This window comes from Melanotaenia boesemani, chromosome 15, assembly GCF_017639745.1.
Source record: "Melanotaenia boesemani isolate fMelBoe1 chromosome 15, fMelBoe1.pri, whole genome shotgun sequence".
Lineage (NCBI taxonomy): Eukaryota > Metazoa > Chordata > Actinopteri > Atheriniformes > Melanotaeniidae > Melanotaenia > Melanotaenia boesemani.
Genome location: NC_055696.1, coordinates 15,680,098 through 15,695,889, shown reverse-complemented (window position 1 = coordinate 15,695,889; position 15,792 = coordinate 15,680,098). Strand labels below are relative to the sequence as shown.

Below are 15,792 nucleotides of genomic sequence, written 5' to 3'. Positions count from 1 at the left end.
ATTTTCTGACACCTTCAGTAAAGTTCAAAGTAATTCCATATGGTGATGATGATCTAATTACAGCAGTGTTCGATAATCCCACTTTGACTGGATGAACAGCAGTTTCATTTATTAAGTTTTTAGTGTGTTATTGCTTTTGCCTGGTGCTGTCTCAGCCCTGCAAAAAAATCATTTCCCCTGTCAGAACTGATCCTATGCAGACTAGTGAGTTGTAAAAAAAAAAAAAAAAAAGTCACAGAAAGAATGTAAACATCAGTGTCAAAACCAGACACTGAAGACCCATAATGAATCATTTTTCAGTGCTTGAAAACAGTGTGTCCAATATCAGCAACACACACATAGTTCTTTCTTCTAAGCCTGGTCTGGATGGTGGAGTGGACCACAAACACTTTTTTTTTTGTTTTGTTTTCTGGTCTTTTGTTTCCTTAGAGAAAGACAGATGGCAAAAAAAAAGATGACAAAATAGGCCATGTTTCAACACACAGGCTACAATTACATGTATGGCCCCTGTGACCCTTTTTTTTCATAGGCTTGTCCTTCTATTTACTTCCATTTTTTGTTTCTGGCTGTTTTCTTCTTTAATCTTCTCGTAAACACAAAAAAAAAAAACATCTTCTCAGATTTTTGTGTACACTACCACCTGTATGATATTACCAAATGCGTCAATTGCCGTTGGCTTGCGTGCTTTGGCTTTACGTCAAGTCAGTGTTGCTTTATCTGACACTACAAGCAAATAAGATTTGGATCAACAGGTGTTTATGTGGGCCCCTTTGGCTTATTTTGCCTCAGTGCACTCATGTCTTTTTGTACAAATGCATACACCTACATAAACGTCTTGTCTGTACTAACGCCTGTGCAAGAGTCTCTGTGCAGCTCCCAGGTCACATCATGTGGGTACAACAGAATAAGGCTGGGTCAGCGGCCCCAGTATGGCATCCAGCAACAGCAGCAGCAGCAGCAGCACACAGAGAGCCCAGTGTGCTCCTCTTGTACCCACCATCTGACCAACGCACTGCATGAGTGCATCAGATTCTGCCACAGCACAAAACACCAGTGTCTGGTTTCCCCCTGACAACCCTGCCTTTTGTCCCCACTTTAAATAAAATATAGGCTACTCATTTGGTAAAAAGCCATTCCTGTGCATAATTTAGAGCCAGGTGTCGATTTAGGGGATGGAAATGAGGTTAGGCAAGTAAAGTTTTATGTAGTTGTCATAGTTCTGTCAAACACTAAGCTCTGTGCAACACACGGACTATGATAACAGCAATTATGTGTGGTGATAACAGTAGTTAGTCTGCAGTCCGTCCATCCAGTCTACTGCAATTATTATATCTAAAGTAATACCTAAAATATTGCTTTTTGTCCTACAATTCCAAACACTGAATCATTAACGTAGGAGGCAAACAATTAAGTTTCACTCTTACCGGATATTGTTGTATAATGAACAATACTTGTCATAAAAACATTAATAAATAAAACAACTGTATAATACTTAATATTGTATATCTACTAAATTACAAAAGATATAAACACAATTACTAATATATATATATATATATATATATATATATATATATATATAATCCCAACAGATATTAACTGACATCGGTTGTAGCTTATTCAAGGACATTCTATTTTTCAACCAACGCGAACTATAGTTTTAGAAACAACACTTGTAAACAAAAGTTTACTGTATGAGTTATCGTTTGTTTTAATAAAACTTTTCCTGGATTGTTCTCACAGTAAACACTAACCAAGAAGCTGACGGTTGACAATCGAAACTGAGCAGCCAGGGTGATACTACACACACCTGCTGCTGCCCAATTACACTTCACGTACCTGGCCATTCCGGTCACTTCGCGATTTCCCACTTGTACTCCTGATTTTCCTCAGTGTTTCCTTTTCTCGAGTCAGAAATAGTGGAGGGGAGAAAAAACAAACATACAGCCTAATACGAACAGGTCACTTTTTGTAGATGACTGGTGCGTCTTGCATCGTCTAGTAATGAGCTTTCCTTTTTCTATCCTCGCGGTTAGCTTACCTTATTCCCTGGGGACAGAAGCGGATGAAAGGTAACGGAGGACCGAGTCAGCCAATCAGATGCGGCGGGAGGCGGGCACGTTGATAAGACACGACACCTTATTGGTCTGCTCGTCTTAATGGCGGAACAGTGAAAACATAAATCCCCCCCCCGTATTGTTTTGATTAGTTTAAGTTTAGCGACAGAAAGTAAATCTGAAACATGACATGTTTTGCGTCCTGTTGAGAAATGTAGCTCGAGTTTAGGCTGTAAAATATTCACATAGCTGGCTAATAGAGATAACGGAAGAGTCGTTGGGGTGGGGGTGGGGGGCAAATGACCAGAAAAGATTTTAAATGACACTAAAGTAATGGAAAATGACGAAATTGTAACAGAATGGTCTAAAAAAGACATAATTGTCGCAAAGAGATATAATACACCATATATAATACACCATATATATATATATATATATATATATATATATATATATATATATATATATATATATATATATATATATATATATATATTCAAATGCTACAACATATGTAAATGATAAAAAATGGATTAAAATAAATTACTCATAGCAAACAACCACAAAGAGATAACAGCACTAATAGAGGCTGCAAAACAGAGGTGCAGAAAACCAGACACAAATGACCAAAATGGCACACAAAGGGACCACAAGATGAGCAAAACAATAAGAATTTGAACAGTTTGACAGTAAATGAGACAGAAAAAGGGAATCCTGGAAAAGAAATAATCAGTCATCACTGGCAAAAGTACTCAACAGACACAAAACTACCACAAGCTTCATTTATGTGTTTTTCGGTTGTTTTGTTTCTTTCACTGTGGAAAAGAAAACTGATTTTTCTAATGTAGCAAGTAATATGTAAGATGTGGTAATGAAAGGAAAAAACTAGTCTATGCAAGAGTTAAAGTTTTTAGGGCAGCACATTGTGGATTGAAAGGAGCTAATCATTTGTAAGAATCTCTGCAATGTAAAGCTATATAAACTACTTTGAATAGTTTGTGGTTACATGCACAGAAAGATTAACGGGGTGTTTGAATAAACATAACTGTGTATAAATTATTTGAAGAATTCACAATGTAATGAACTAAATGTGAACATGGATAATCATGTTATCCTGCTGTAATTTTGATACAACACAGCACAACCTGAACAGATTTACACAGGTGCTTTTAGGAACATATGTTACATTTATAACTATTTAAAACAGTATCAGTTTCCCTTGAAAATGACCATTTTTTTTTCTCAAAAATAATAAGTATTTTCCCCTTTGTCTTACATTTTTCTCTATCTTTACACCATCAGTCCGATCTTTAAACCCTACTTAAGCATGATTAACAGTTAAGCTTTGGAAAGCCTTTAGAATATCCCAGTTGAGACTGTGAAACACACACCTATTTTTCAAGTCACGCTCCTGCCTGTCAAAGTTGTGATTATTGCATTGTTCATTTCAATAAATGGCTCCCCCTGCCAGCCATAATCACAGCAACAGAAACAACCCAGTTCAGTGGGAACTAAGCACTATAGAATTGGAGGACAATAGCAACTCGTGACCACTTGGTGGCATTTTTCTCACTGTAAAGCATGCAGTCACAAAGTTAATGCACAAAACGCACCTAGCCTTCAATATGGAGTGTTTACATCCCAGAGGTTGTACTTTTAAATGTTACCTTAATGTTGCATTTATTTCTCACAGATGCTATAATATCTAAATGCTCTAATATTATATTGAATGTTTTGCTTAATCGACTGAACAGTATATGTATACAGTGAATAAACTAGCTCCACTTGAATGAAGCTTACACTTGCATGTGAGCATTACTTATACACATACGCTACTTAACAGCTGCAGGAGCCATTTACTGTAAATGCTGATAACTGCTAATACTGGTAGCATTATGAATACAGGCTTGTATTCATAATATGGTATTTTTACATATTGTTAATAGTACTTTTAACTCTAAAAAAGTGCTTCTTTCATTCAGGCCCGTTGAACATGCTTTGGTTTTGATTAATGGTGTCTCTCTCTTGATTAGGTTTGCATCACAAATTAAGGTCTGACAGCATTAATTGATCTTGACACATAAGCTGATAATCTAAGAAATGTTTAAATTTGCAATGTGATACTTAGGTATTCAGGATTTTGTATTTTGCTTTTGCCATTTGCCTGTCCTTAAACATCATAGAGGGTTACTTAATTTCTGATTCTGGGAAAAATTATTTCAAATATTTCTTTTTATTAAAGTCCTATGAATTTACCCAGCTAAAAAATGAGCAACACTCCCTTAAACATATTCATATATATTTTATTCTCAATACAGCAAAATACAAAGAATATTCAGGACAGACTCTCATTAGTCACAATTAATACTCACTTCACAAGAATGCCTTTAAATTACATAACCTAAGTTTGAAGATCAAACTTTGATGAGTACCTTGAATTATATTGCATCCATTATATATAATATCTCTATCATCAGTTCTCTGAAAACTAGTCCAATTTAGATTATTGTACATAGTGTATGCTGCCGGTCTCACTTTGGAGACGACTTTTAGAAAAAGGTGTTATACAACATACTGTATAAACTGCTACAACTGTTCTGAAGTGTGGAGAAATACCTCTGTTTCAAAAGACAATTTGGACCAATTGTTCAAAAGGGACATAGTAAATACACATCTCTGAGGAAGAGACAGACAACAGACTGTGCATGCCATCCATCCATCTCATTAACTCAACAATATACACTTAATGAAGTACACAGCTCCATATCAAATACAGAGAGGACAAAATATTCGCACTTGGATTAAGAGACATTAATGATTATGTGGCGGTCATGATACTATGGGACAGTGAAGAAGACAAAAGTTTACAAGCACATAGGAAAAGAACTGAGATATCTTGATATACAGTGTTAACAGAGAGGGATGTCATCTGTAACAACTTAGGTGAGGAAGAGGACACAAAAGCCCACATGGAGGAAAAAATGTGCATAAAGTATCTCACAAATTATATTTACAGCATGTTTTTTAAAATTTAATAAAAATGTCAACCTGTAGTAGAAATTCACCCCTAAAGAAATGTTATATTTACAATTTATACAATTGTATTTAAATAGAAACATGCAAGTGTTAACATCTCCCTAATAAATGTCAAAAAAACTTATCTTACCCTGGATTCGTTCAAGTTAGAATTAATATTAATTACTACTTACAATGAAATCTCATCATGAACAGCTCCAATACATTTACATCATCCTATTTCATAAAATGGTGCTCCTTAAAAAGGCAAAATAGAAAAAAATAAGCAAAGGGGCAGAAAAATAAATAAGTGTGAGTAGCAAACCGTTAAAAAAATTATTCTAATGCTTTTTTTTTCTTTTCTTTTACATTTGACAAGTGTAGGGAACACGAGGTGCTGACATCAACTTACAAAGTGTACCAGTGTATGAAGACATTGATTGGGCTGCCAAAACCCACAGAGGCATTCTGATGAGAAAAGCTGCCTTCAGCTTTAAGTAGAAAATGGCTTAAAGCCACCTTTTTGATTATTTATTAGAGAGGGAAAAAAAGAGAGAGGAAAAAAAAAGATCTATATACACTTGTATACTAAAACCAGTACACAAAATAGCAAAGGCTGAAGGCTAAACAGGTTTCTCACATAGGCTGAACATAAAATGGAGAGGGGGTAATCCCAAGCCTAAAAATGTTTTTTTTTTGTTTTTTGTTTTTTTTTACTTTAGAGAAACAGAGCATTTTGTTGTAAAAATCCTGCATAGATTAAAATAATATTTCATCTTCTTCAACTGTAAGAAAAAAATAACAGTATCCCCTCTTGCAATAAAGGCCAGGGAGCCAGTTAAAGAAGAAAAAAAAAATGCAAGAAACAAGAAAAATAGACAAAGCCGGGCCGAACAGTAATTTGTCTCTGTGTTATAAACATTTACAAGAACCAGAAAGTTTAAGACATGTCATAAACTTTTTGCTACTTTATTGTCCAGTTAAAACGCTTGATGCAAAATATTATTCAGCCCAGGCTTAGCATTTATTTCCAGCATATTCTGGTAAGTTAGAAATATTCAACAAGGACATTTCTTCTGAAACCACTACCATAAACATTTGCCGCAGTGATGACCATATCAAGTCTGGAAAGCAGACAAAGCATCTACTTTATGGCAAGACAAACATGATTTCTGCTTTAAATTTAAATAGGAATAATTACATTACAAATATTTCTTTTTATAACCCCTGTTGCAATCTTGAATTTTGCATTAGCTTGGTTAGACAACAGAAAAACAAAAAAGAAACTGCTTGTTATATAAATAGAATCTATAATCGGTCATTATATTTCTTATAGGTTTAAAACTCTGTCATATAAATGCAACACTGCTAATCTCCATCACTGACAAGTTCATTTCTCTAAACAATAATTTTAATAAAATTGTTTCATTATGCCAAATTAGCGGAAACTCAGGCCCAACTTTTCATAAACTGCAACATAAATAACTGCAAAGTAAATGTGGACACAGTCTTTAATACTCATGACAGTCCCTGCTGTTCCTTAGAAAAATATACTCTTGACAAACAAAAGTGATCAAGAAAAGAATAACACTGTGTGGAGGTGATTCTTGCTTGAGGAAATTTCTAGAACAATGTAGCTACAGTATAATAGCTGAGTTCTAAAGCTTTAAAAAGGCAAAAATCTCACATTAAGGCCAGGAGAGTAATCACCCCTGCTGGACGATAATGGATGTAAAGCAAACTTTTTAAAAACTGAAACAATTCATCTACGCTTTATTTGATAGCAGGGTAAAAAAAAAAAAAAAAAAAAAAAGAAAGATTCTAAAATCAAATTTTATTGTTAAAAACTAATCCACTGATCAATATAGCTTCTAAAATAAAATTTATAAATAATTTGCGTCAGAAGTATTAATCCGCTGTGCAGCGTAGCCCTTCATACGGGCATCATCTGAGATGATCCTTTGAGACGACGGTGAGAGGTAAATCCACATGGTAGCTTTATTCGGGGATGGGCAACACTATCTTTGTTTTAAGAGACGTTAAGAGGGATTTGAAACTGCAATACCAGCTTCCATTAACTGCTAAATGATTAAATATGTAAGTGTGGCTATATAAAAAAAAAAAAAAAAAATAAAAAAAAAAGAAAAATAATTTATTGAGATATTACTGGTGACCGTTTTCCTGTAGCTCACATACAAGGCACGAAAATGATAAAGAGAAACCTTCATTTTAAAGCACCTTTGGTGTTCCTGGGAGGTACTTTGGTGAAACAAAGTAAAATAAAAAGTTCAAAGCCAAAGTAGCCTATAAACCAAACCCCAGTTTTAGTGTATTCATAACATAGAATTCATCCAGCACTTTCATGCCAGAGTGATTAAAAAACATGGCCTTCAAAATTTTTGTAAGAATGCCGATATACGAAGCCAGGCTATAAGCTTTTCGATTGCAGTTTCGATGCGTCTCCCTGTGTGGTGCCGGCGAAGGTGGGACATTGTCCTTAGTTGCTCAGTGTTTTTGGCAAGCTGGTGCAGAAAAATGGACACAGTGTTGGAGATATGTCTGAGAAGTTCATCACATGTAAGCATACATGGAGGACCAGAGGTGGACTGTGTGCGTGTGTGTATACAGTATGTGACTGTTATGTTTGTTTGCTTTGAGGGTGTGTATGTCTTTGAGCACAGGCTGCTAAGAAAGAAAGGCTCAGGTGTGGCTGTGTATGAGGAAGCAGCATGCAGGCAGCGAGTCCTCGCTAGGGAATCGGTTTAGCGTCCATGCGCAGCCAGTGGAGCCCCTGCCGTGTGTAACGCACCAGTTCTGTCATGCTGCTGGTGTTGAAGATCAGAGGACCCATCACTTTGTCCAACTCTGAGAAGAAGTCTAGAAAATCAGAGACGATGAGTAAATAACTGACCCATGAATGATCAGACTATAACATTTAAAATGGAATACTCGATAACAGAAATAGATATACAGAGCAAATTTCCACAATTTGTCATATTTGAGACAAGCAGCTACTTCTAGCTCACTCTGTGTTTTTGGTGCATCTCCGATATTTTCTTTCTTCTTGTTGTTAATAAGACCATTTACTCCATCTAAACGTGGTCTAAATGTGTTGTGTTCCAGGGAGCAACATGTTAAAATGCCCAAAACCAAGATGTGTAATGATTTATTGTACAGCCTGGTACAAAGTGTGAAAGTCATTATGTAAAAAATTAATTAGCTGCTCTCTCAGCAGAGACAACATGTCCAACCTGTGTATTTTAAAATTAAGTATTGGTCTGTTTACAAATCTGCCTAAACAGTTAACATGCACATTGATATTGATGTAAACGGAGTGAAAATACTGCAGCTGTAATAAAGGGGGTTTGCAAAATCCTGGGAAAACATCATGGTACAACACATATTTTTATTCATTTTAAATTCTGGTTTTTATAAACAGATTTTAACTATAGGTTTTAAAAATATGATGATATGATGGGAAATCAACATCTGGAGGGGTCATCTCACTACCAATAATTTACCTTTCTGCTCCTTGGAAAGTTGCTCTGTCTGATCCCAGATCTCTGTGGCATACAGGAAGTTGGAGGTGACCTGGACGTAGCTGGCAGCCATCTGGTGGATACGCTGAGGTATAGTCACTGACGAGCTGGCGTTGGTGGTGCTGCTGACCGATGAATAGCCACCTCCTGTACCCGGTGACAGTTTGGGTGACACTGGAGAGGGCATACCTGCTGCCTTGCTGTATGTGGAAACAGATCAGCAGACATTATTATGGGTTTTAATGTGTGCAAAATTATACAATATAAAAGATATACGATATTATAAGACATAAAAAGAAGATATTTTGTGCTGATATGAGAAGGAATGTACTTAAAAGGGTTCTTAACTTTGCATAAATCATAAAACTTTTTCATATTTTTCCTGAACATTAAACATTCAGCAGGAAACTATGTCTCCTTAACCACACACTAGCTTTAACCCTCCAACCAGCAAGGGAGGACTTACTTTCCCATTCCAGGAGAGGGAGCCTGGGTGTTACTCAGAGAATTCTGTCAAACAACATGAGGGAAAAGACATTATGCACACGGAGAGGAAACGGGCTACACAGTCACAGATGACAAATGCATACATGGACTTTGTTCTCCCCCTCACATTTTCTTAAGTCTGAAAAATTTGCCAACAAAGCAGGATTTCAGCTTGTACTAAATAAAAGTACCTTCAAGTGTTCAGTGAGTGTTTTGGAGTATTTTAGAGCACTGTCTTTCCTTAACTTGAACAACCGCAGGTAGAGGAGAGACTGGCATCGGAGGCTGGAAAGAGAGATAAACAATATTGACCAGATATGTTAACAACTAAAAAAAACTCTAAAACAAACAGTCAGGATTAGCTATAGCCACGTATGAGCGCTTTTGGAGGTCAAGTACAAAACATTTTTACCACATCAAACAGAGCATGATCACGTGGTGTCAGTGTACTTACCAAAGCACAGCGAGCCTTTTATCTGCTGAAGTTGCATCTGGGGCCATGTAGCTTTTTAACTTCATAGTGTATCTGAAGGTAAAGGCAGGACAAAAGTTCAGTTCAGTTATTAAAGCAACTAATTTAGTTTGGTAATGATTAAATTTCACAAACTGCTTTTCTAGTAAAAGAAGTACTCCACGTCAAAACATGTCAAACCCTCACTGTTAAATTACCCAGAATGCATTACACCTGCTAACATAGTCAAGTCCTGTCAATTTTATCTATTTTATTTTATTTGACTCTTCATTTTTATTTAATTTTTAGCCAAAAGCAAAGAAAAAAATAAGAAAACAAATGTTAGTCAATAAGCTAAAAATGATCAGAAGATGATAAATCAGACAGTTGTTGAGAACAGCATTATTAAAATCTACAACCTCACAAGAAGAGACCAAAAACATGCAGGCAGAAGAAGTATGCATGCATAAAAGCATCTGTTACACACAGAACACAAGTCCGTCAGTCAAGACAGACAGATGGTATTTGATGTTCGCATAAAAACAAACATTAACAAGATGGAAGCAGCTGAGTTTTCAATGTTGACAGGTTTGATTTAACATAGTTTGTGTGTACAACTCAGCTAATTCCTTGTTAAATTCTAATTCTGTGATGCGTGCACTCATTTTTGTCCTTACTTGATAAGCTCCACTGTTTCAGCATACATTGGGAAGGGTGACTTGGCTTCTTGGGCGCTCTTCTCCAGAGCGTTGCCACATTCGATGAACGACACCACAGCGTCCAGGTAGAATACTGCTTTGTCAAAACGATCCACCTATAAAAAGAAAGAGCACGACTTTCTTTAACTGTTACATGGCTGAATGGCTAAAAACTGTTCAAATGACAATAATCCTACAATGTTTTGGACCTGAGACAAAAAATAACTTAACAAGCAAAGATGAAGGGAAAAAAGGCTTTAAAATCAGAGTATTGGCAAAAATCCCAAATCAGTGCTACAAATACACCAAAAACTAAAACCAGGATGTTGTTTCACACTGAATAGTCCTCACTTTTTACTAATTTAATGCAAAATGACACAGAAACATCAATTACACCAGTCACTTGTTGCTCTTACCAGTGCATCTGCATTGTGCTTTAGTTTCTTGGCTTCCTGTAAGTAGTGGTCGGCTGAATGAACCCTGAAACAAAATTATTTGCAGGTTAAACTAACTTGCTTACTTCTCTAAACCACAGATAAAAGCAACTTTAGCAGAAACATTACAATCCAGTGACGAAGCTCAGCTCCCGAATTTACATAAATATTCTTTAAACACAATTGTCACCCTCTAAACTTGTTTAACATCTCTTCTTACAAATCAAATCTTGAAACAAAGGACAAAGAAAAAAAAAGTAGTTCAATGTTTTCTTTACAACAGCATGAAAAGGACACAGAGTCCCAACAGCGAGCCTTTTAAAATGGAAATTTACATAATCTTTCTGGCATGCAGCCACATCTATTCATGACCTTCCCAACCTCCTACAGCTTCGTGCATCAAAGGCAACTCTAGATCCCCACTGCAGTTCTTTTTCTGTGTCCCGCTGTGGGGTTATCCACAGTGGAAAGAGCTCCTCTTACCTGTCCTCAAACACAAGCTTGGATCTTTTGGAACCGTCAGTCGAGAGAGGAGGCACGGCCAGCTGGTTATCACAGCTCTTTGAGGATTTCTCCTGCAGAGGCAGCAAGAAAGAGAGTTTTAAAAAGAAAAATAAATTAAACAAAAATAATAAAAGAGTCTGGATATTGAAGTGAATGATAAGATGAAAGAAAAATTAACAATATAATTGAAGGAAATTTATTGCCTTCTACAAATGTTTATCCAAATATAAAAAAAAAAAAGACCCAAAATTCAGCTACTGGTTACAAAACAGGATTAAAACTTGATTTGTTCATTTGATTAAAATAATCCAATCTAGTCTACTGGGCAAACATGAAAAGTAACCTCCCAGAAATCAAACTGTGTTCTCAACTGATCTTCTAGTTACTACAAGATGAACTCACTTTAACATTTTAGCTCTTCAGGGAAACCAACTGGCAAAATGAATGAATGCAGTCACTTCTCAGCATGCAGTGTTTGCCTGGTATTCCCAGTCTCCCATCAGGGTTACTCGCACCCACCTTGCCATCGCGTGTGCTGCATCCCTTGTCATCCACTTTCCCACGCTTAGAGGTGGAGCTGCCCTTTGTGCCGCGGCTCCCCTCTTTCCCACTTCCAGTCCCACTCGACAGCGAGGTGGAGGACTGACTGACTGTCCTCTTCCGACTCAGATGCTCTGCTTTTGGTGTCCGCTGAAGCCCGGACAAGGAAGGAGATGGGACAGACTCCTCTTTCTTCTCCAAAGACCTCTTAGACCTGGTGGGATAGCAATAATAGTGGTATTACATACATATTGCATCATTTAAATTTCTGTTTGTCTTTTAAGATAAAAAAAATTAAATATTAACATTCCAGATAATCCACAACAAAAAACATAAAGATTTAAGGTTAACAGGTGCAGCTTGAAGAGGTTGATGTGTAATTAACAGCCTCTTATGCTTTGGCTTTACAATGCTGCTTAGAGGTCAGTGGGTTTATGTTGTGAGTTGTTAAGACCAGGAAAGACATCTGGGAAGCTTTGTTTTCGCTCAGTGAAACGAAAAACTGCTGTTGCACCAAAAGGGCCAATTAATCAGCACACAGAAAAAAAAGGTGGAAAACTTACTCTTTACTGCTGCTTTTATGATGAGACTTATTCTCTGGCTTGAAACGCTTACTCTCAGGCTTTGTGCCTTCTTCATCGTTCTGAAGATTAAAAAGAGAAAGAAAATTAGCAACAATAGACAGAATAATTCAGAATAATTTGTTGTACGCCCTTGAATTATCTGAAGAGTTTTTAACTCCTGCTGAGTACAATAATGTGTTATTTTGGTTGCAGTCAAAGATATCTTGTCATTTTGGTATTAATTCTCTCTCTGCAAGTCACTATCAAAGGGGTGAACAATTAGCTAATGGCATAAATTCAGATGTGAATAATCAGTTGTTCCATGGATCAAATCCACTTTCCTTAATAGAAATCTAGGTGTGGGTTGTTCCAAGAGTTTGTGTACTGGGAATAAAGGCTGACGGACAGAGCGAGACATTTGTTTTTACTACTTAGAAGAATAAAATTCATTCATAAGAAATGTCAACAGAAAAAAAACAAAAAAAAAAAAAAACTGAAAAACTGAAACTGGCACAACCTTGTGTTTCCTCTTGGCCTTGTTCTGTTTGCTGAACTCCTTGCTGTCTCTGTCTAGAGAGTCCTCCCTCTCCACTTTTATCTCCGCCGGTTCCTTGTACGACCGTCCAGGGATCCTAGACAGCAAGCTAAGATCTATGGGAAATCAGAAGAAAAAAGGAAGGGTTTTGTTTAATTTGGTCCACACTAAAGAAACACACAAGTGTAAAATGCGTGCAAAGAATACGGTGAGAATTTTGAGCTAGTTTCAACTAACCTATTTTGACAAGTAAAACCTGCTGCTGAGGCTGCCTTGAAGGGTATCGCTCCTCAGGGTCACTGAGTGGGGACAACAACTCCTTCTCTTCCATTGGAGAGAAGACACACACAGGAGTCCTGATGCTATCCGTGTACTTGGGTGTCTGCGATGAGGACGGGATGCTGTCATTTCCCTCGGAGTCTGATGATGAAGAGTCTGTATCAACAAATTCACGTGACTGGGGAGTCTTTGTGGGGGCCTTGGTCTTGCGTTTATCTGTAGTGGTGGTGATAGTGGGTGCAGTGGGCCTCGGAGAGGATTTGGGTTCTTTTTTGATGCTTGGTTTACGCGAACCCTTAGTGGCGGCTTTGGGTCGGTGTGGAGGTATCTCTGGAGCGGGCTCACTCTCCACTTTTAGACCTCCTTTTGGTTCCTCCACCACAGGAGGCTTCTCTGATTTTTTCGGCTGCTTTTTACCTTCACGGATTCGAGTACTTGTGCCGCCATCACTCTGTGCGGGAGATTTTTGCCTTCCACGCCCACCCTCCGCACCCTTTTGCGGTGCACGTAGGTCCCTGCTTGGGGGTGGTGCGGCTGAGTCTTTTGAACCCCCTCCCTGGCTACTATAGCCACGCCCTGAGCTGTTATCTCGACCTTCTTTCTTGCACTTGGGTGGAGCGTTGTTGTTATCCACTGGGGTCTTCTTGAACCAGTTGTCCAGCTGCCACTTGTTGGCCATAGGTTGTTCAGGCTGAATGGGCAAAGAATCAAGAATTAAAAGATGCTTTAAAAAATATATTTTGGGGAATATTAAAGGTCAAAGCAGTGAGCAGCAATTTAGGCCACTGTGACAACTGGTTGAAACAATCCTACAGCATTGTACAAAGTTATTGTTAAAGGATTACTTCAGGAGAGGTGGGCCGTGGTTGCTCGTTGGCTTCGCTGTCTGTCGTGCTGCTTTCGCTCTCACTGTCGGAGCCCGAGCTGCTCTCTGAACCGCTGTGGCTGCTCGAGTCCTCCCTCGACTGCTCTGCTGCTTCACTGTTATTGCTGTTGTTAGACATGAGAGTCAGTTTTATACTAAGCTGTCTAACAAGGTGTACAGGACACCTGCAGCTATGCCATATACAAGGGCATACGTTACTATACATAACCAAATGCTTGATTGCCTTTGTTTAAACTGTTGCTCATAAATACAGAAACAGTTTTCACCTCTAAACCTCTCAAAAAGGTGGATATGAAGTTTTCTTAATATAGTATGGTCACAATTTTCCAAGTCAGTTTAAATTGTATCAGTTGACAAGTAGTCTTGTCAAAAAAGGAGAATAAAATAAAGATTCTGTCGTTAATGTGTGTGAAGTTGCTGGATTGCACTTAACACAATTTGTAAAAGAAAGAAAGCATTTAAAAATGTCACTTAAGTTGCACACTCTCTCTTTCAAGCTGCTTAATGAAAATAAACACTTCCTTTAATACAAGGCAACACAAAATCATTGTCAGTGCAAAACATGAAAGTGATTCAGATATCACTCAAAATAATTTTTCATGCTCTTTCACCTTGCTGATGTGTTCCTTGAGGCATTCTTTGTTTCTTGTTCACCATCACTGTCTTCACTGCTGCTGATCATCAAGTCATTTTTCAGTATACTAAGATAGAGGAATACACATAATTAAATCTTTGTACTTCATGTACTGCTGCAGTCTGAGGCTGTGAGGCTTAATATAGATTTCTTAACCCAAAAATAATTGTTGTGGTGCTCTCTGTTTAAATAAAAGGTCAAGAAAACCACAAACATGCACCTATGAAGGAAAAAAGACAAAAATAACTAAAAGTGCTTACGGATGTTGGTCATTGCAGTCTTTAGGTTGGTGGCTATTGGAACTTTTTGATGAACTGCCTCGCTCTAAGACACACACACACAAAGTCATATGAGCAAAAACAGTACATATACAAACACATAAAATATGCAAATAATAATGGGGAATTCCCACATGTGCAGGTTTGAATTGTGATACTCACTGTGTCCACTTGGAAAAGCATGATTATCCTGAAGTGAATAAACAAAGTCTCAGTATTTGCATGAATCTATTCAACTTATTCTTCTATAACCTTAAATACTATCTGCCAAATATAAAAAGTTAACAAATATTGATTTTCTTCTTCATGGAACGTGGCTATTTAAACTTTCATACCATCAAAGCAGAAGATTAAACAAATGCTAAATTCAGCCCAAAGTAATTAAAACTAATATCAGTATTAAGTGCCTTCTCTTTATAGTCAGAAATACTCCAAATTAACTATCACTGAGAAGCTCATCTGTTATACAAGGGCATTTTTTTTTCAAACCATGTAAAGGCAATAAATGAGTAATAAAGCCTCATTAATTCATCACAACCCCAAAATCACTTAAATTAAGACTGATGCAAAGCTGACCTTGGTGGGGAATGGAAACTTGGAGGGCTCTGTTTTGCAGGGAGTGTGGATAGCTGTCAGTGGAGGAGGCCACGACTGAGTCATTTCCTGAGTGTAAAAAATGAAAAAAAGAAAAGAAAAATCCCACAAAAGGGGAAAATAAGCAGATTAGCTGAAGGGTGTAAGCAATATGAAATCTTCATTTAAATGTTTCCATCAGATGACTTTTCTCTAAATACTCATGATGAGCTGCTGGTGGTCTGACAGATTTACAAAAAATCCAAGTTTATACATACCTTCAGAATTTCATCAACACAGTTGGCATCACTGGATCCCTG

The 15,792-nt window shown here is 37.3% G+C and overlaps 2 protein-coding genes across 3 annotated transcripts in view; both read right to left on the bottom strand.

The window, feature by feature from the left end:
- shroom1 (shroom family member 1) overlaps positions 1 to 2,167 on the bottom strand; it is a 30,716-nt gene extending 28,549 nt beyond the window's left edge. Inside the window, exon 1 of the mRNA XM_042008622.1 lies at positions 1,840 to 2,167. The gene's annotated coding sequence lies outside the window, so the exon portion shown is untranslated. The remainder of the gene's footprint in view (positions 1 to 1,839) is intronic.
- Positions 2,168 to 4,339: 2,172 nt separating this feature from the next.
- The window catches only part of aff4 (AF4/FMR2 family, member 4), a 28,082-nt gene continuing 16,629 nt past the window's right edge, over positions 4,340 to 15,792 (bottom strand). For both annotated transcript variants that reach the window (XM_042008666.1, XM_042008665.1), the window contains exons 4-21: positions 15,751 to 15,789; positions 15,476 to 15,562; positions 15,062 to 15,089; positions 14,882 to 14,945; positions 14,599 to 14,688; positions 13,947 to 14,091; positions 13,060 to 13,792; positions 12,805 to 12,938; positions 12,288 to 12,367; positions 11,704 to 11,938; positions 11,164 to 11,255; positions 10,663 to 10,726; positions 10,226 to 10,362; positions 9,552 to 9,623; positions 9,289 to 9,382; positions 9,078 to 9,121; positions 8,594 to 8,811; positions 4,340 to 7,949 (exon numbers count right to left, since the gene is read on the bottom strand). In XM_042008666.1, the coding sequence (XP_041864600.1) occupies positions 7,822 to 7,949; positions 8,594 to 8,811; positions 9,078 to 9,121; positions 9,289 to 9,382; positions 9,552 to 9,623; positions 10,226 to 10,362; positions 10,663 to 10,726; positions 11,164 to 11,255; positions 11,704 to 11,938; positions 12,288 to 12,367; positions 12,805 to 12,938; positions 13,060 to 13,792; positions 13,947 to 14,091; positions 14,599 to 14,688; positions 14,882 to 14,945; positions 15,062 to 15,089; positions 15,476 to 15,562; positions 15,751 to 15,789 (2,484 nt within the window). In that variant the 3' untranslated portion in view covers positions 4,340 to 7,821. The remainder of the gene's footprint in view (positions 7,950 to 8,593; positions 8,812 to 9,077; positions 9,122 to 9,288; positions 9,383 to 9,551; positions 9,624 to 10,225; positions 10,363 to 10,662; positions 10,727 to 11,163; positions 11,256 to 11,703; positions 11,939 to 12,287; positions 12,368 to 12,804; positions 12,939 to 13,059; positions 13,793 to 13,946; positions 14,092 to 14,598; positions 14,689 to 14,881; positions 14,946 to 15,061; positions 15,090 to 15,475; positions 15,563 to 15,750; positions 15,790 to 15,792) is intronic.